Source organism: Echeneis naucrates, chromosome 15, assembly GCF_900963305.1.
Source record: "Echeneis naucrates chromosome 15, fEcheNa1.1, whole genome shotgun sequence".
Classification (NCBI taxonomy): Eukaryota; Metazoa; Chordata; class Actinopteri; order Carangiformes; family Echeneidae; genus Echeneis; species Echeneis naucrates.
Genome location: NC_042525.1, coordinates 153,629 through 172,628, shown reverse-complemented (window position 1 = coordinate 172,628; position 19,000 = coordinate 153,629). Strand labels below are relative to the sequence as shown.

The window sequence follows — 19,000 nt, the reverse complement described above, 5'->3', positions numbered from 1 at the left end:
CTCCTGCAGGATGTGCTGGTCTGGCTGCCCCCCCCCCCCCCCCCCCAAGGCCCCAGATCCTCAGCTTTTACAAGTTATGATCTGCGCTCTAAGTCAACAAGCTGCTGATGACGTAATCGCATCCTAAAACCTCAAAAACTGTATTAACCTCAGTGACATATCAAACTGGACCAGAACCAGACAGAAGCTGTGACCTGGTCAGGACTTGGACCTGGACCCTGGTCTTTGTCTTAGTCTCTGGTTAAGAGTTCTTCACACTCTTCATTATTTGGTCTTTTCCAGGTCAGCAAGTCTAGACTTACTGATGCGTCCATCGGGGCGTATACCTCCCCGCTCCCCTCTTTCACTCTGACCTGTCACCTGTCCTCCCTGTGAGCTCCTCTTGTAGGTTTGATAATAAAAGTGTTTTTGCTCCTCAGGTGTGTGGGGGCGGGGCCTTGGATGCTCAGCAGAGAGCAGGTGAGTCTATCCACACAGTGTGTTGTTGTGTTCAGTGTGTCACCACAGTGTAGGATCACACACAGTGTTGTGATGTGAGGATGGTCTTTTATGAAAGGTTATGAGGTTGAAGCTGATTGTTCAGTTGTTCACGTTACATGACTGTGTCTCTTCAGCCCCTCCCCCTTGTCCAGACCTCGAGGACCAGGGACACTATAATGGTTCCGTGTCCCACACAGACTCGGGCTCCCCCTGTCTGAAGTGGACCGACTTCCCAGACTACCTGAGGCAGCATCCGGGCCGAGGCCTTGGGGACCACAACCACTGCCGGAGTCCAGACCAGGACGACACACCCTGGTGCTTCTTCAGGGAGCAGTCCGGTGCTGTCAGTTGGGCCTACTGTGACTGCCACCAGGGTGAGCCAGGCGGGCAGCTTTGAGTGAGCTGGGCCTGCTAACTGTCACCATGAGAACAGCTTTTCTTCCTGTGTTCTTTGCAGGTGCAGTCAGGCTGGTGGGAGGGGCCTCAGGAAACAGTGGACGTGTCGAAATTTATCTGAACCACAAGTGGGGGGCGGTTTGTGACACACACTGGACAGACCGGGACGCCACTGTCATATGTAGACAACTTGGACTGGGGTGAGACACACACAGACACACAAAAATACACCAGAGCTGACAGGGATTAGCTACCACAGAAGGCTGAGGTTCAGAAAAGGAAGTGCTGTAACTGTAATGATATCATTTTATTAGAGACAGCTTTTGTATCATGTATCATTGCATTATGACCTGGTCATCTCATGATGATGGCCTGGAGCTCCACCCACTTCTCCACCTCAGCCTTAAAGCTTAGTGGTGACCTTGCTCTGTGCCACATGTGCAGTGAAATCGGGACAGCCCTGCAGCATTCCTACTTCAGTCCAGGATCTGTCTTCCACTATGAGCGTCTGAGTTGCCGGGGAAATGAGAAATCACTCCTCGAGTGCCGGAGCCGGAAGTTTGTCAGCGGTGACTGTTCCCATGGCAACGAAGCAGGCATGGTCTGTGCTAAACCGGAAGGTGAGAAACAGGCACAGAACATGTGTCACAGACCAGAACCAGAACACATCACCGTTGACTGAGGTGGGTTAGAGCCACCATGGTTCATTACTGGTCAATGAACTGACTTGATTATTGATCTTCATCGTCATAGAGCAGGTCTGAAACCAGTCGCCCCTTTTTTTGTCAGGTGTCCCTCTAAGGCTGGTGGACGGTCTGGAGGATTTTGAGGGCCGGGTGGAGGTGTACTACAGAGGCAGGTGGGGGACTGTCTGCGACAACCAATGGGATGACACTGATGCTGATGTGGTGTGTCGACAGCTGGGCCTGGGGTGAGACCTCACATTGACATGGATGCATGTTGGGTAATTTTCACATGTTGTGTGTGCTGTGTAAAGGCACAACAATTTGTGACCATCACCAACATCAAGGTGTGTAACTGACCTTCAGGGGTGTGGCCAAGGCCTGGAACTTGGCCCACTATGGTCAGGGTTCTGGTCCCATCCTGCTGGACCAGGTCCAGTGTTCAGGAAACGAACTCTCTCTGGAGGAATGTTCACACAACAGCTGGGAGATGCACAACTGTGACCACAGAGAAGATGCTGGGGTGTCCTGTAACCCATACACAGGTCAGAAAAAAAACCCCACAGAGATCAGATACACAGAACCACACAGTTCAGACACACACAAACTATCAGTGTGTGTCTGCGTGTAGATGGAGCAGTGCGCCTGGTCGGGGCCAACAGTTGGAGTGAGGGCCGTGTGGAGATTTACCATCAGGGGGCCTGGGGCTCTGTGTGTGACGACAACTGGACCGAGCTCAACGCACAAGTGGTGTGTCGACAATTGGGTTTCAGGTCAGTGTGGAACTGATAACGATAATTATGGTGATGAAGAAGTACCACAGATCCCTGGTGTGTTGTGTTGCATTGTCAGAGGCTGTCTCCGTCTCTTTCAGGGGCCGGGCGGAGGTGGCCCCGGATGGGTCATTTGAGGAGGGGCAGGGCCCGATTCTGCTGGACGAGGTGCAGTGTCAGGGGTCAGAGGTCAGGTTACTGGACTGTTCCCACTCTGGGTGGGGTCAACATGACTGCTCCCACAGCGAGGATGTGGGGGTGCGGTGTGAGAGGAGGGGGGCAGGGATGCCAGGCCTGCGGCCCCCTGCTGGTGAGTCACACCTTCGGGCTGCAGACTATGTCCTTGTGACCCCCTGGCACTGATCAGTGACTGTGTTGCAGGCCCCCTTCTGCGTCTAGTGTCAGGTGAGACCAGGGCTGAAGGCAGGGTGGAGGTTTTCATCAACGGCCGATGGGGGAGCATATGTGATGATGGCTGGAACGATATCAACGCTGCCGTCGTTTGCAAACAGCTGGGATTCAGGTCAGTGTGACATCACATCTGACATCAGGGCTAAGGTTCACCTCAAAGGAGAACCAGGAGTATGGTACCTAATGTCTCTGTTGATATGTCTGTGTCCCGTATTTCCTGTCTGTGCGTCAAATCTCAGCGGGACAGCTAAAGCTCGGTCCATGGCATACTTCGGTGAAGGCCTGGGGCCTATCCATCTGGATAACGTTCGATGCTTTGGCTCAGAGACATCCTTGGGCCAGTGTGCATTTGCGAATCAACATGACTGTCGCCACAGCGAGGATGCCAGTGTCATTTGTGATTACACTGTTGACCCCTTGAAAGACGAGGCTGCAAAAACGACCTGTGGCCTGAGAATCAATAACCAGGGCCGTCGACGAAGAATCATCGGAGGAGATAAATCACTGAGGTCAGTGACCTCACACTACCACTCTTGCTTTAATACATTTAACACCCAATGAAAACCATGAGGAAAACCTCGGGACCGTTGGGTTTCCACCTGTGGTCCTGTCAGTGTCATGTGTAATGTGATCTCAGGGGGGAGTGGCCCTGGCAGGTGTCCCTGTGGCTCAGGTCCCAGGCCAGAGGAAACCACCCTCTGTGTGGAGCATCCCTTATCAGCTCCTGCTGGGTGGTGACAGCTGCCCACTGCTTCAAGAGGTAGGAAGCAGCTCCCCCTGATGGTGGGAACTCTAAAATGAGTCTGTTAAATTGAGTCCTTCACCTGTTGAAGGTTTTAGCCCAGGTTGTGATTCTGCTCCTCTAGGTTCGGCAGAGACCCCACTCGCTACATGCTGCGCCTGGGTGACTACCACACCGAGGAGCAGGATGACTTTGAACGCACCTTGTCCCCTGAGCGCATTGTTGTCCACAGAAAGTATCAGAGTCAGGGCTGGGAATACGATATTGCCCTCCTGAGGCTCAAGGGCACAGAGGGTGAGTGTGTGGCGTTCAACCCTCACACCGGCACAGTGTGTCTTCCAGAGCCGGGGAACCAGAGGGAGAGGAAGCCTGCTGCTTGCATCATCACCGGTTGGGGCGTCACAGGTAAAAAGACCAGACTGATCTGGTTCATCTGATCTGAACCGGCCTGACCTGCCTGTCTCTCTCATCCCCCTCAGACTCTGAGTATCCCCGGACTCTGCTGCAGGCCTGGGTCCCCCTCCTCCCGGCCTGGAAGTGTAAGAAGCGTTATGGCAAGCGTTTCACCAGCCGCATGCTGTGTGCCGGCAGCCTGTCAGAGCGCCACCGGGTGGACAGTTGCCAGGGTGACAGTGGGGGTCCATTGGTCTGCCAGGGGGAGGGGGGGCGCTGGGTGCTGACTGGAGTCATCTCATGGGGACATGGCTGTGGGAACCCCTCCTTCCCTGGGGTGTACACTCGTGTTAGCAGGTTCCTGCAATGGATCAACAAAGTCATCAACAAACCCTACAAGGCCTGATAGTTCAGGGAGGAGGCCCCTGAGCCTGGTCCAGGACACCTGGTCAGAGGAGGAGGCCCATGTCCAGTCTCTCCCTCCTCTCACCACAGACTCTACTGGGAGGCCACATAGAAATGCATGTTCAGGGCTTTGTAAGGTATTTGCGACCAAAATTGCGCAATTGCGAGATTATGTTACATGGTCACCTCATGACTAACCACTAATGATGTCACTCTTACAAAATGTATTTCTGTCAAAAAGTGATTTAGTGATCCATTTAAGAATTGATCACAAGCAGCAAGAACCTTGATCCAGGGGCCCTTAGTCAGGTGTCCACAGAGTCTGGAGTCAGGAGTCTGTGGTCAGGGCCACAGTGAGTGTGTGAGCATTTCATGTGTCTTGGTTCGCTTCTGTTTTGTTGTTGTCATTGAAAATCATCCCCGCTAACTTGTATTTCCAGAACCTTCACCTTCACAGACCAGACAGATGACATGGTCCACAGGACTGGACCACAAAGTCTCATCATGCAGCAGCTTGTTGGCTCTGAACTAAGTTGAAGCCATTTGTTTTTATATGTTATTGCTTTAATAAAATCTCAGTTCAGTTAGGGTCTGTGTTCTGGATCTGATCCTCGTTGAGTCCCTCCAGTGTTGTGCTTCAGCTGCTTAGTGTAAACGTGTATCTGTGTGTGTCCGTGTGTGTTGTCCAGTGTTGGATGAATTACGTATCCAACATTCAGAAATGTAAACGTTGATGTTCGACTGGTAGAATTCATCAAATGTTTTGTTGAATCTGAACCGAAATAAATAATTTGATATTTCATCCCAGTCTGAACAGAAATCAAAGTTTATCATCTAATTTATTCGTAGTTATTCGTTTTTATTCAAATTAAATTTGGTAAACACCGTTTGATTGTTAAAAGGCGTTTTTGTTACCTAAACTTTGACAGTTCCTGAGCGCTTCAGAATGTGAGTCCGGAGACTCCTTCAGTAATTATTCCACCGGGCCGCTGGGCTCAGGTGTCCCGGCTCGGCCCCACCTCACCTGGCCGCGGAGTGGAACCCGGGCCGCGGCCGAGCTGAGCCGGCAGCCGGAAGCTGTGATCAGCTGACGGAGGAGGAGCTGAGAGAGGTGAGCCATCTTCCACCGGCAGACCGACGGAACCAGGGATCCAGGGAGACCGGAGATCATCTGGGGACCCGGTGTCAGCTGGAGACAGAGACAAGTAGAGGAAGCCCGTGGCCGTGGGGGAGGGGGGCGTCAAGGACCGGAGCTGGGGAGGAAAACAGCTTAACGTCAGACACCGGACTCTAACCCGGACCCTCCGGTACAAAGAAAGGAAAACACCGAGCGGGGATTAATGTCGAACATGAAGGAAACATGAAAGAAAAGGCCTGACTCCGGGGAACCGCGGAGGGTGATTAACTTGTCGGTCCGGGGGGGGGCGCGAAATGTAAACAAACAGCTATCTAAGCTAGCTGAAGTTAGCCGACAGGGTAGGCTTCGTACCGCTAGTTCACACAGTTCATGTCGGTAGAACTGGACCAGACCGAGGGGAGTCCGGACACCTTGGACCAGACTTCGGGCTGATACCCAGGCCGGACCTCTGTGCAGGGTCCCCAGTGGATGACAGCCGTCCGCCGTATCTCAGTGGGCCGTTATTAGCAGTTAGCCTCGGAGCTAACGGGGGCTAAATGTTATTTGCATTAGCTTCCCGGGAGAAGAACAGAAAAGCAGCACAGGAAAACTGAACAAAGGGCCGTTTGTCGGCTCTGAAGCTCCGTCCTGTCTGAACGTTAAACCATCCAGGATCCGGATCAGTCCCACTGACTGGCTGAAAACTGTCGGTATGAAGGAAAACTACTTAATGACTTAAAGATCTGATCTGTGAGCTGACCGACCTTCTGCAGCCCACTCTGTTCGACTGTGACCGGGTCGATCTCTGGAGCTCGGCTCGGTGTCGGCTGTCCGGTCAAAGGGAGGAGGACCTTCCGTTCAGATTTACAGGTTGTTGGGGAGGGGGGGGCAGCTCGGCCTGGACTGAGCCGTTCAGTCGATCCTGGTCTGAATTGAAAACACACCAATCTGTATAAAACCCATATCAGCTGGTTGGGACACTCGGGAATCGAACCTTTGTGGTAAAAACCTGTCCGGTGGGGGCCTCGGTGGGCCCCTCGGCCGTGTTTTGGTTGCTCGGGGCCTCCCTCCCCAAGTCTTCAGTCTCCCGGGTTTCCTCCGGGGTTCCAGGCTGAAGAAAGGCCGGGGCCTCTCACCAAAGCCGCCGGACTCCGAGGCCGTTAAAAGTGGATGTAATGGAACTGATGTTCGCCGAGTGGGAGGACGGGGAGAGGTTCTCCTTCGAAGACTCGGACCGGTTCGAGGAGGACTCCTTGTGCTCCTTCATCTCCGAGGCCGAGAGTCTGTGTCAGAACTGGAGAGGCTGGAGGAAACAGTCTGCCGGACCGAACTCCCCCACGGTGAAAATTAAAGGTGGGACAGGAGCAGACACACAACCCCCTGAACATAAGTCACATCGGGGTCAAAGGTCAAAATATATAGTATAGATGTGTGTGTGTGCTCCTCCATTTTTCTGGCCTTCAGTGACCTTTCAGAATAAGAGCTCATTCATTTGGTTTAAAACAAAGGTTAGGAATCAGTTCTGTTCTCTCTTCGCTCAGGCTCTTTGTTACAAAACTGAAGCTTTGGAAACTGGTAGAAGAGGTGGGGGGAGTGGGTCTTTAAAAACCCAATGACAACATCAGCGGCTCCTGCCTCCCTGAGCTCAGTGGCTATGGAAACTTTACACTTTAAACTTGTCAGCTTCACTTCTAATCCAGGCCAAAACTATCAAAGTGTTTGATAGGGCCAATATTCTGTAGAATATTGGGCCACCTTAAATAGGCTTCATGTCAGGATCAGGTGTAATAGGCCCTGCCCACTTCCCACAGGAGTCAACTGAGTCTATTATAGTCCCTCCTTTCTGATTGCGGACAGCTAACAGTCATTAACTTACTGCAGCCAGTCACAGATGCCCATCTGGTCTGACATTTTATGTGTGGACACTCATATGGTCAAAAGTGTCACCAATAAATTTTTAATGATGAACTAATTGATCAATTGACCTGCTAAGACACAGACACAGGGCTGTACGCTGAGCTGATCTTCCTCCTGTGGTCTTCCTCAGATGGTCAGGTGATCCCCCTGGTGGAGCTCTCAGCGAAGCAGGTGGCATTCCACATCCCGTTTGAGGTGGTGGAGAAGGTTTACCCTCCTGTTCCTGAGCAGCTGCAGCTTCGAATCGCCTACTGGAGCTTCCCTGAGAACGAGGAGGACATCAGGTGAGGTTGCTGATGATGATGATGATGATGACAGTCCCCTAGCAGAGCTTGTGGTTCACATCTGATGCTGGACTGATCCGGTTGGCAGATCTGAATGATGACAATGATGATTATGAAAAAGAAGGCTAACTAACATCAGTTGTCTAACAGTCTCCATCTGCTATTGATGCCCCCTCCCAGGTTGTACTCCTGCCTGGCCAATGGGAGTCCAGATGAGTTCCAGCGTGGGGAGCAGCTTTACAGGATCCGAGCTGTCAAAGACCCCCTGCAGATCGGTGGGTGTCCACTGTGGAGGTGTAGTCTAAGTGTACATCCGTGTGTGTTGTCTTCTGATTGTATGTCTGTTTGTCAGGCTTCCACCTCAGCGCCACTGTGGTTTCCAGTCAGGCCGGTCAGTCTAAAGGAGCCTACAATGTGGCAGTCATGTTCGACCGCTGCCGCATCACTTCCTGTAGCTGCACCTGTGGTGCGGGGGCCAAGTGGTGTGCCCACGTGGTGGCACTTTGCCTCTTTAGGATCCACAATGTGAGTTTTTGTCTGAAGCCTCTTTTCCACTGATAGATAAACCAATAATCAGATGAGGCAGGTTTCAGGTGTGTGTGTGTGTGTGTGTGTGCATGCGCTCGTGCTCATGCGTGCACATGTCTGTGTGTCTGCAGGCTTCAGCAGTGTGTCTGAGGGCTCCGGTCTCTGAGTCCCTGTCTAGGCTGCAGAGGGACCAGCTCCAGAAGTTTGCCCAGTACCTGATCAGTGAGCTGCCTCAGCAGGTAGAGTCCAGGTCCTGGTTTTGGTTCTTCATGTGTCTTCATGTATCAATAATTCAGATCTGTGTTCCAGATCTTACCCACAGCCCAGCGACTGCTGGACGAGCTTCTGTCTTCCCAGTCCACTGCCATCAACACAGTGTGCGGTGCTCCAGGTACTGACACCAGCACACACACAACCAGAACAAATAATGAAGCACGTCAAGATTAGAAGCAGAAGTGTGTCTGTGTGTGTGTGTGTGTGCGTGCGTGTGCGTGTGTGTGTGCGCGTGCGTGCGTGCGTGCGTAGACCCAACAGCAGGTCCTTCAGCATCTGACCAGAGCACCTGGTACCTGGATGAGTCAACTCTCAGTGACAACATTAAAAAGACTCTGCACAAGTTCTGTGGCCCCTCCCCTGTGGTTTTCAGGTACCTGTTGCTGCACAGCTGCATACACACAGACACACATGGAGCCAGCAACATTGCTTCCAGTGTAGTCAAGAAGTATTTTTGTTTGTTTAAAATGCTGTCTGCTTAGTCTAAAGCTGTTTCCTCCTGTCTGATTTCACAGTTGCTCTGAACTTGCAATTTTATTCACAGTGATGTAAACTCCATGTATCTGTCGTCCACGGAACCACCAGCTGCTGCTGAGTGGGCATGTCTGTTACGACCTCTGAGGGGCAGAGAGCCAGAGGGCATCTGGAACCTTCTGTCAATTGTCAGGGAGATGTTCAAGAGACGAGACAGTAATGCAGCGCCGCTGCTGGAGATCCTAACTGAACAGTGCCTCACCTATGAACAGGTAGGTCCCAAATGACACGCTGCGTCTAGGTGTGTGTGCCAGTAAACCCAAAGTGAACCAGCTCTCAGCTGTGTGTGCGTGTGTGCGTGGTTGCATGGTTGTGCAGATCATCAGCTGGTGGTACAGTGTCCGGACCTCAGCGTCCCACAGCAGTGCCAGTGGCCACACTGGGCGCAGTAATGGCCAATCAGAGGTGGCAGCCCACGCCTGTGCCAGCATGTGTGATGAGATGGTGGTGCTCTGGAGGCTGGCAGTGCTGGATCCCACCATGAGCCCCTGCAGGTTAGGCCAGGATACTTAAGAGTTGGGGACGCCAAGCCAGACACTGCTAACAATACTAACACTTCGGCTGCATCTCTCTTCCAGGCGTCTGGAGTTGGCCATCCAGCTGAAGCAGTGGCACCTGAAGGTCATCGAGATTGTGAAACGGGGGCAACATCGAAAGTCCTTGGACAAACTGTTCCAGGGCTTCAAACCGGCTGTGGAGTCCTGCTACTTCAACTGGGAAGCAGCCTACCCCCTGGAAGGTATTACCTACTGCAGCGCCGATAAGAAGAGCGCCACGTTTTGCTGGTCCAGGGCTGTGCAGCATCAGAGAGGAGTCAAAGCTGCTGCAGGGGGGGGTGGAGAACCCCCAGAACCAGGGGGAGGAGGGAGAGCTGAAGGTGATTATAAAGGAAGGGGTAGTGGTCAGTTGTGTCAGCAAGAGGTAGCGGTGCGACCCAAAGAGACCATCATGACGAAGAGGAAGGGGCTGTCAGTGAGTGGAGGCGGGGGTGTGCTGGTCCGTCTGGGGGGCAGCATGTCTCTTGCTCTGGAAGATGGAGGAGGGAAGTGCATGTACAAAGGGACAGGCGCCTCGTCTGGAGGAAAGCTGAAGCTGACACAGGGAAGTGGGAAAGGACCTTCTGCAGGAGGCCCTGGGGCTGGTGGGGGTTTGGCTGTTGGTAAACATGCCAGCGCCAAGCGTAGGACCAGCAGCGAGGACAGTTCCTTGGAGCCTGACCTGGCTGAGCTCAGTCTGGATGATGGCTGCAGTTTGGCTTTGGGAGCAGAGGCTAGCAACACTTTCGAGTTTCTGCCCCCCCCAGCAGAAATGCTGCCTTCACCCAGCCCACTGCTCAGAGACTCACGGAAGTATAGCAGCAGCAGTGGGGGGAGCAAGATGTTTGAAACAAAACGCGTTGGCCACACGTCTGCAGTGCTTCCTGCTGCTGCAGAGCCCGCACCACCTTGCTTCCCTGCCAAGGAGACGATGCTGGTTGTCATGGATGTGCCCCTCGCATCAGAAAAGGGGATGGAGTTGGAGGAGGAGTCCATCCAACACAGAGAAGAAGAGGGAGACTCAGTCGGATGTAACCAGCCATCCACCTCCAGCACAATGGCACAATCAGGCAGCGTTGAGACATCTGCCAAGGTGCTGCATGGCTGCAGAGAGATGCCACCAATCGGAGCACTGCCAGGGGGCGGGGCTTCAGCCCTAACTGGAGCAGCCAATCATAGAGCAGAGGCACCAGGTGGAGCAGTGGGGGGAGACGCTGCAGGTGAGGACGACTATCAGGCGTATTACCTGAGTGCCGCCTCTGAGGAGGGAGCAGACAGACAGCTGACTGATAGTCACCAGGAGGAGGAGCCAGATATCTTTTCAGGGATCAAACCGCTGGACCAGGAGGGACGCATGGAGGTGAGGATAGTCTCTGAGACTACCTGCCACTTGTCTTACTCAGACCTACTGTGCTGGTCTTTGGTATTGAATCAGGCCAGTGACCTTAGAGTCATGAGGCCGCAGTCACATTTAGAAACATATGGACCTGCAGATCAAAAGATCTGCCATGTGACATACCTGATGCAGACCAGTCCCTGCTCTCTGTCCTGTCCTGTCAGGTCCTGTTTGCCTGCGCCGAGGCCCTCCACGCCCACGGCTACAGTAACGAGGCATGCCGGTTAGCTGTGGACCTGGCGAGAGACCTGTTAGCCAACCCACCAGACCTGAAGGTGGAACAGCCTCAGACTAAGGTAGGACTAGGGCAAGTGCAGTGCTCCAAGACTCAGAAAGTCCAGGTCCTCTTAAATTTGTCACATGCTAATTGTCAGTGCTTCCCTGCTGTAATCTCAGGGGAAGAAGAGCAAGGTGTCGACCAGCCGTCAAACTCAGGTGGCTACAAACACTCTGTCCAAAGCTGCCTTCCTTCTCACAGTCCTCAGTGAGAGGCTGGAACTCCACAACCTGGCATTCAGCACCGGAATGTTTTCTCTGGAGCTGCAGAGACCACCAGCTTCCACCAAAGCCTTGGAGGTCTGAGCCACAGACATAGAGACACATAACCTGTTGCTGTCTCAATGGAGTTAATGCCGTGTCCTCTGTATAAATATGTGCTGTGAACACATTATGCAAAGTGTGCCACTGACAGTGTGTGTCTGTCCAGGTGAAATTGGCCTACCAGGAGTCAGAGGTGGTGGCTCTGCTGAAGAAGATCCCTCTCAGCCTGGTGGAAATGTCGGCCATCAGAGAACGAGCTGAGCAGCTCAGAGATGGCAGTTTCTGTGACTACAGGCCTGTGCTGCCTCTGATGTTGGCCAGCTTCATCTTCGATGTGCTTTGCACCCCAGGTGAGGACCTGAGGTCTTGGTGGGTGGGTTATGGATTCAAGTTAATTAAATTAGCTACATTCAATTCCAAGATAAATTTTAAAGGGGAATTTTAAACATTAACATCTTTTTCACTTTCCTCCATACTGTTTGTGCAGTCGTGTCACCAACAGGTTCCCGTCCACCAAGCCGCAACCGCAACAATGAGATGCCTGGTGATGAGGAGCTTGGCTTCGAGGCCGCCGTTGCTGCTCTTGGTATAAATATCAGTTTTCTTTATTTCTTTGCATTATCATCTTTTTCTGTTTGTGTGTTTTTCTCCTGTTTTTGACCATCATCTGTGGCTCATCCCACCTCCCAACACCTTCACTTCCATCTTCATGGCTCCGTCCTCTGCAGGTATGAAGACCACGGTCAGTGAAGCAGAGCATCCTCTACTGTGTGAAGGCACCAGGCGGGTGAAGGGCGACCTTGCCCTGGCGCTTATGATAACCTACAAGGATGATCAGAGCAAGCTGAAGAAGGTAATGGCAGTTGATGTTTTTGGTCATTCAACAGGAAACAGAATCAGAAAACAGCCATTAAAATGCCACACAGTTAACACCACTGAGAAAGACTAAATTTAAGATTTGTCAGATTCGTCACAACTGTTAATGTTCATTGTTAAAAGTAGTTTCTTCCCCCCCCCCAAAAAAAACAGATCCTGGATAAATTGTTGGACAGAGAGAGTCAGACTCATAAGCCTCAAACTTTGAGCTCATTCTACTCCAGCAAGCCAGCCGCTGGAAGCCAGCGCAGCCCATCCAAACACACAGCACCAGGCAACAGTGGGGTGAGTGGAGCCACTGGGGGGGTCTCCAAACACCCAACCCCATCTTCCTCTGTGGCTCCCGTGGCAGCCTCCTCCTCTTCCTCTGTTGTGACACTCACTACAGATGTGGTGGCCCCCCAGGCTGAAATTAACCCAGTCCAGACCAGTACAGCAGGCGAGAGTCCTGCTGAGGCCAGGGATCATGGTGAGCCCCCCACTTTAGTGTCATGTCTTCTTATGCTGTTGGGTGTCTATATGGTAACAATTTGATTACGTGACACATCCACCTCCTGATGGTGTCTTTTACCTGTCTTCTAGTGTCGGAGGTGCCACCATCATCCAGTGACCAGCACAATGAAACAGCTCCTTACAAACTGGAGCCCACAGTTCCCAGCCGCCTGGCACTGGGGGGTCGCTGTGGATACAGCCAGCGCTGCTGGGGCTCGCCCGTCCGCCAGAAGAAGAAACACACTGGTACACATTTTCACTCGTCTTCACTTAGGTCAGATCTTAGTCCCACTCTGTGGTCCGGGTCTGTCTACGTCTGACCTCTGACCCTACCTCAGCAGCCCAGTTATTGACACGAATATGGTTTCATGGTGTCCGGGCAGGGATGGCGAGCATCGACAGCAGCGCACCAGAGACAACTTCAGACAGTTCCCCCACACTCAGCCGTCGGCCGCTCCGTGGCAGCTGGGCAGCAGCATCTTGGGGGCGGGGCCAGGACAGTGACAGCATTAGCAGTTCATCTTCTGATTCACTGGGCTCCTCCTCCTCCAGTGGCTCTCGCAGGGCAGGAGGCGGGGCTAGAGCTAAGAGCACTGACACCAGCAGGTAAATGCACATCGTCCTCAGCAGCTCACTTCCTGTACTGCTCGTCAAAACACTGGCATCTAGACCAGGTCACATGACTTCAGAAGGCATGGTTATGTATTAGCTCCATTCAGCGATGAACGCAAAGCTCAGATGTGTAAGCTCACCTGTCACCTACTCAGGTTAAAGGTCGAATGAGTGGGGGGCTCATTGCAACGTCATCATGTTGATGTGTAAACAGATGTGCTCAGGTGCAGATGAGTGTTTGAAGCTGTTGGTGTCAGGTGATAAACTGCTTTATTCTTAACAACTTTGATGATGTCTTCTTCTCCACATTTTCAGGTACAAAGGGCGACGCCCAGAGTGCCATGCCCCCCATGTCCCCAACCAGCCATCAGAAGCAGCAGCTCATTTTTACTTTGAACTGGCCAAGACAGTGCTAATCAAAGCTGGAGGCAACTCCTCCACCTCCATTTTCACCCAACCCTCGGCCAGCGGTGGCCACCAGGGCCCCCACAGAAATCTGCACCTTTGTGCCTTTGAGATTGGCCTGTATGCACTCGGCCTCCATAACTTTGTCTCCCCCAACTGGTTGTCAAGGACTTACTCCTCCCACGTGTCCTGGATTACTGGTGAGGAGCAGGTTGTCTGGGAGAGTGATCAGAGATATGGAGATTCTCTAACTAGGTATCTTCTCCTCCCTCAGGCCAGGCCATGGAGATCGGCAGTGCCGCTCTCAACATCTTGGTGGAGTGTTGGGACGGTCACCTCACTCCCCCTGAAGTGGCATCACTGGCAGATCGAGCATCGCGGGCCAGGGACCCCAACATGGTTCGGGCAGCAGCGGAGCTGGCCCTGAGCTGCTTGCCTCACGCCCATGCTCTGAATCCAAATGAAATCCAGAGAGCTCTGGTCCAGTGTAAAGAGCAGGTACTGCTGGTCTCAGTCCAGTCCAGGTCCTCAACGTTTTCTAAAAGTTTGGTCCATCTGATCGACTTAGAACTATAGTGACCCCTCTTTCTCCCCCTCCCTGTTCCTTTCCGGTCAAGGACAATGTGATGCTGGAGAAGGCCTGCATGGCAGTGGAGGAAGCGGCAAAGGGCGGGGGGGTGTACCCCGAGGTTCTGTTTGAGGTTGCTCACCAATGGTACTGGCTGTATGAGCAGTCAGTGGGGGGGGGCTCAACCCAACAGCGGGAAACCTCTGGCCGCTGTGGCGCAAATGGAGGCTCAGGCAGGAGGCCCCCAGAGTCCAACTGCAGTGTCCTTGACGGTGGCACCAACATGGAGTCTCAGGGGGTGGCGACAGTGACGGCCTCGGTCTCTGCGGCGGCTGTGGTGCCTGTCATCTCGGTGGGCTCAACCATCTACCAGTCCCACACCATTCCTGGGCCAGCCATGGCACACCCCCATGGCCAGGGTCTCCACCCCTACACCACCATCCAGGCCCACCTCCCCACGGTCTGCACCCCCCAGTACCTGGGACACCCCATGCAACATGTACCCCGGCCCACAGTTTTCCCTGGAGCCGCCTACCCCCAGGTCAGACTGTGTGTGTGACTGTGTGTGTGACTGTGTGTGTGACTGTGTGTGTGACTTGTGTGTGTGTTCATATGTGTGTTTGCTCCTCAGGGGATGCACCCTGCCTTCATCGGGGCCCAGTACCCGTTCTCCGTGGCGGCTGGCCCCCAGCCTCCAATGGCAGCCACAGCTGTGACGTTCCCTGGCGTCCCCGTCCCGTCCATGACTCAGATCGCCGTCCACCCGTACCACACAGAGACTGGCCTCCCCCTCAGCACCACTGTAGCAGGTCAGGACCCCTGATGGTCTCATTCCCAAGCATAAACCTCATCAGAGGCTGGTACATTACCATGGTGACTGCCAAAATGTGTAACCTTCTTGATTGACAGTTGGCAGCGTCCATGCGGGCCCCACCATCCAGGCCATCCAGGGGGCATCCCTGCCCCCACTTTCCTCCCAACCTGCCTCTCTGGTTAGCGCTCCTTTTCCAGCAGAGGACGAGCAGCACAGCCAGCCAATCAGCCAGCAGGGCCTACACCACCTTCACTCTGCCTACAGAGTTGGTGAGGAGGCGTGGCCTAAGCTCTTATAGGCCTGTGGGTGGCATTCAGCAGGTTAACATGTGTCTCTGTGTGAAGGCATGTTGGCGTTAGAGATGCTGGGGAGGAGAGCACACAATGACCATCCCAACAACTTCTCCAGGAGCCCCCCCTACACCGAGGATGTCAAGTGGCTGTTAGGATTGGCTGCCAGGCTGGGTGAGTGTGTGTGTGTGTGTGTGTGTGTGTGTGTGTCTGTGTGTCTGTCTGTCTGTCTGTCTGTCTGTGTACGGCTGTGTGTCTCAACACTGACTGTGTTGTGTTATCAGGTGTGAACTACGTGTACCAGTTTTGTGTCGGAGCAGCTAAAGGTGTCCTCAGTCCGTTCGTCCTGCAGGAAATTATCATGGAGGCTCTGCAGAGGTTAAACCCCGCCCACATCCACGCCCACCTACGTACACCTGCCTTCCATCAGCTGGTCCAGCGCTGCCAGCAGGCATACCTTCAGGTAGGACACTTGGGGGGTCATATGGCACAGGGGTCACAGATGTTCAAATACACCAACACATAGTAATTTTACCACCACCACCACCCCCCCAGTACATCCACCACCGGCTCATCCATCTGACGCCTGCTGACTACGATGACTTTGTCAACATCATCCGTGGTGCCCGGGGGGCGTTCTGTCTGACGCCGGTGGGGATGATGCAGTTTAATGACGTCCTGCAGAATCTGAAGAGAGGGAAACAGACCAAGGAGCTGTGGCAGCGCATCTCCCTTGAGATGGCCACCTTTTCCCCCTGAGCAGCATGCTGAACCGGGTCTAGGTCTCTGTATACACCTGGGCCTGGGCCTGGGCCTGGGGATTGGTCTGGACCTGGATCTCCTGTAACTCCTACTCAGCCTCCAGCATCTCTCCTGCCACTGTCCAGAAAACAGTCTGGCCTGGTTCTATCAGAGCCTGATGCGGACTTACTAACACAGGCAGGACAATCAACCCCCGCATCCTGGATCCTGGACCCGAGAGACTCCTTTTTCAGGATGTTTGACCTCCCTGTTTATCTCTGTTTTGTTCATTCACTGTGGATTTAAACTGCTCTACTTTGTTTTGGCATCAAATCGTCTCCTCTGTCTCCCCCACTCTGAAGGGGATGCAAGGTGCCCCCCAGCCCAGCTCATTCCTGGTGTTTTTTGGTTTTTGCATCATTCCAGAGTGACCTGGTTTCTGATGAGGAGGATGAAGATGATGATGACTGTGTGCGAAGATTCCTCTGTTTTCTGTTCAATCTTTTTGATACTTGAGGTAGAAAATGTCCTAATCAGAGGCTCTGGAGGCTTGGACCTGGACCACCAAGCAGTCACTTAAAGCTTAAGTCCTGCTCTAAGTCAAACCACCCGGTCCAGGTCTTTGTTGTGACCTGGTCCAGGTTCCGCAGTGTCAAATCACTGTTTTTGTTTTTTAGATATAATCAGTTTTTTCTACTGAAGGTTTTCAGGTGGGACCTGTGATATGTACGTCACCACAACGACTACAGCTCCAGAATGTGAGGAGGTCAGAGAGCGACCGCTCAGGGCCACGTCATTAAGATTCCGCCCCTCGAACCTGAGACACAATTCTGCTCCTCATCATCGTCAACCCTCTCCTCCTTGTTAATGACTCGGGTTAACTCTGACCCTAACCAAGTACCTGTTGTGAAGAGGAGCAGCAAAGACCTGGTCCACAGTCCAACACGGGTCCATGAGCTCTCCTTTGAGGAGAGAAGGTGGTTAGGTGGCCCCCTCCATCCCCCTCCTTCAGACCGTGGTGCTCCATCTCTGTCCAGGCAGCTGCTGTGGTTCTCCTCCTCCTCTCTGATTGGCTGTTGCCTCACAGGTGAAGACTCAGTAGAAACGTACTGTGATATTTTTGTATTCTCAGAAAAGTGTAGCTGGTTGAAAAGTTTAATTTAGAGTGAAAAGAATAAATAAAGAGTTAAAGCAATATCGACGTGTAGAGTTTACTTAATAAAGATCATTGAAAACAAGCTGAATGTTGCTGTGTTTTCTTAGAAGTGGCCAGCAGTGGGTACTGCAAGTTCAGACGGGGTTGAAAGTATAGCCTCATTTTGTTTCTGTTTTACAGATAAAATACAATTTCTATGTCAGTAACTTGTGACACCAATACAACCTGTTGGTGTCGATAAATGATAGTTTATCATAACTTTCGCTTTGCCTGGCTGACATTTCAGCCTTTTGCCACCTCCCACCCCTGAAGCAATACAAGGAAATGGGTGCCACCTACCCAACATACACACCAAGTTACAAGCTAACAACATAAATGACAGATTCTAAGATTGTTACTACGCTAAATGATCGTAATATTTAAAACACATTTAGAGGAACTTCAATTATTGCTTCTGTTTTTTTTTTGCTAAAAATAAAAGAAATAGTTTTAAGTTGTATGTTCAGCAGGTGAAGGAGATTGTGTTGGCATATGGCATTCCCGGACAAGACTGGCCTCACTCTCTCAATAGTCCCCACAAAGACAGGGCAGGAACGCTCACACAAACGAAAGGAGGTCATTTCTGTTGTAGGTCACTAGATATCCTGTTTCATCAAATCTACAGGAAGTGGGTGAAGAAAGAGAGAGTAAATTGGATCAACACAGACAGGCTGCTTCGAAGAGACAGATCTGTCCACAGAGACGACTGGAGACAACACTTCCTGCTAATGCAGCACATACCAACACAGTGGATCAAAGTTTTTCACTCCTTTTAATTTAAGTCACCAACACACGAAAAGGCAACAAAGAGAACATAATTAGCACCAATTGTGCAGCAAAATACACTCACCAGCCACTTTATTAGGTACACCTGTTTAATTGCTTGTTAAGACAAATAGCTAATCAATCAATCACATGGCCACAACTCAATACATTTAGGCATGTAGATGTGGTTAAGACAACTTGCTGAAGTTCACCAAGCAATCAGAATGTGGAAGAAATGGGATTTAAGTGACTTTGAACGTGGCATGTTTGTTGGTGCGTGACAGGCTGGTCTGAGTATTTCAGAAACTGCTGATCTACTGAGATTTTCACACACAACCATCTCTAGGGTTTACAGAGTGAATATATCCAGTGAGTGGCAGTTGTGTGGACAAAAATGCCTTGTTGATGTGAGATCTCAGAGGAGAATGGTCTGGTTCTAGAAGATAGAAAGGCAACAGTTACTCAAGTAACTACTCTTTACAACCAAGAAATGCAGAATACCATCTCTGAATGCACAACACATCAAACCTTGAAGAAGATGGGCTACAGCAGCAGGAGACCACACTGGGTGCCACTCCTGTCAGCTAAGAACAGGAAAGTGAGGCTACAATTTGCACAGGCTCACCAAAATAGCACAATAGAAGAAAAATGGAAAAATGTTGCTTGGTCGGACAAGTCTCGAGTTCAGCTGCAATGTTTAGATGGTAGGGTCAGAGTTTGGTGTAAACAACGTGAGAGCATGGATCCATCTTGCGTCGTATCAGTCGTCCAGGATGGTGTGGGGGATATTTTCTTGGCACACTTGAGCCCCTTAGTATCTTCTGAGCATTGTTT

At 52.0% G+C, this 19,000-nt stretch overlaps 1 protein-coding gene and 1 long non-coding RNA gene across 5 annotated transcripts; one reads left to right on the top strand and one right to left on the bottom strand.

Annotated features, from left to right (window-relative positions):
* Positions 1 to 1,206: 1,206 nt before the first annotated feature.
* On the bottom strand, positions 1,207 to 5,301 carry LOC115055127 (uncharacterized). The gene is made up of 3 exons (XR_003841658.1): positions 1,920 to 5,301; positions 1,604 to 1,802; positions 1,207 to 1,484 (listed from the first exon to the last, which is right to left on the bottom strand). It is a non-coding gene; the product is annotated as an uncharacterized LOC115055127 (long non-coding RNA).
* A 68-nt stretch (positions 5,302 to 5,369) lies between these two features.
* On the top strand, positions 5,370 to 17,438 carry zswim8 (zinc finger, SWIM-type containing 8). Of its 4 annotated transcripts, none has more exons than XM_029520609.1 (26): positions 5,370 to 6,801; positions 7,448 to 7,601; positions 7,782 to 7,876; positions 7,954 to 8,126; positions 8,261 to 8,368; positions 8,439 to 8,520; positions 8,655 to 8,775; positions 8,947 to 9,148; positions 9,255 to 9,430; positions 9,515 to 10,832; positions 11,033 to 11,164; positions 11,265 to 11,444; positions 11,575 to 11,758; positions 11,911 to 11,994; positions 12,137 to 12,261; positions 12,438 to 12,653; positions 12,875 to 13,022; positions 13,160 to 13,382; positions 13,704 to 13,993; positions 14,068 to 14,291; positions 14,411 to 14,902; positions 14,993 to 15,178; positions 15,267 to 15,444; positions 15,520 to 15,639; positions 15,750 to 15,928; positions 16,021 to 17,438. In XM_029520609.1, exons 1-26 carry the CDS (start codon positions 6,576 to 6,578, stop codon positions 16,222 to 16,224), a joined length of 5,820 nt encoding a protein of 1,939 aa, XP_029376469.1. In that variant the 5' UTR covers positions 5,370 to 6,575; the 3' UTR covers positions 16,225 to 17,438. The 4 variants fall into 4 exon arrangements, with proteins under 4 accessions (XP_029376469.1, XP_029376467.1, XP_029376468.1 ...); XM_029520607.1 differs by having other exon boundaries at positions 11,896 to 11,994; positions 14,993 to 15,170; positions 15,271 to 15,444; XM_029520608.1 differs by having other exon boundaries at positions 11,896 to 11,994.
* The last annotated feature ends 1,562 nt before the right edge of the window (positions 17,439 to 19,000 follow it).

Coding starts and splice junctions, on each gene's coding strand:
- zswim8 (XM_029520606.1), top strand. CDS start 6,576: ATGGAACTGATGTTCGCCGAGTGGGAGGACGGGGAGAGGTTCTCCTTC. Junction 9,149..9,254: donor AGTGCCTCACCTATGAACAG/GTAGGTCCCAAA, acceptor ATGGTTGTGCAG/ATCATCAGCTGGTGGTACAG. Junction 13,994..14,067: donor CCACGTGTCCTGGATTACTG/GTGAGGAGCAGG, acceptor CTCCTCCCTCAG/GCCAGGCCATGGAGATCGGC.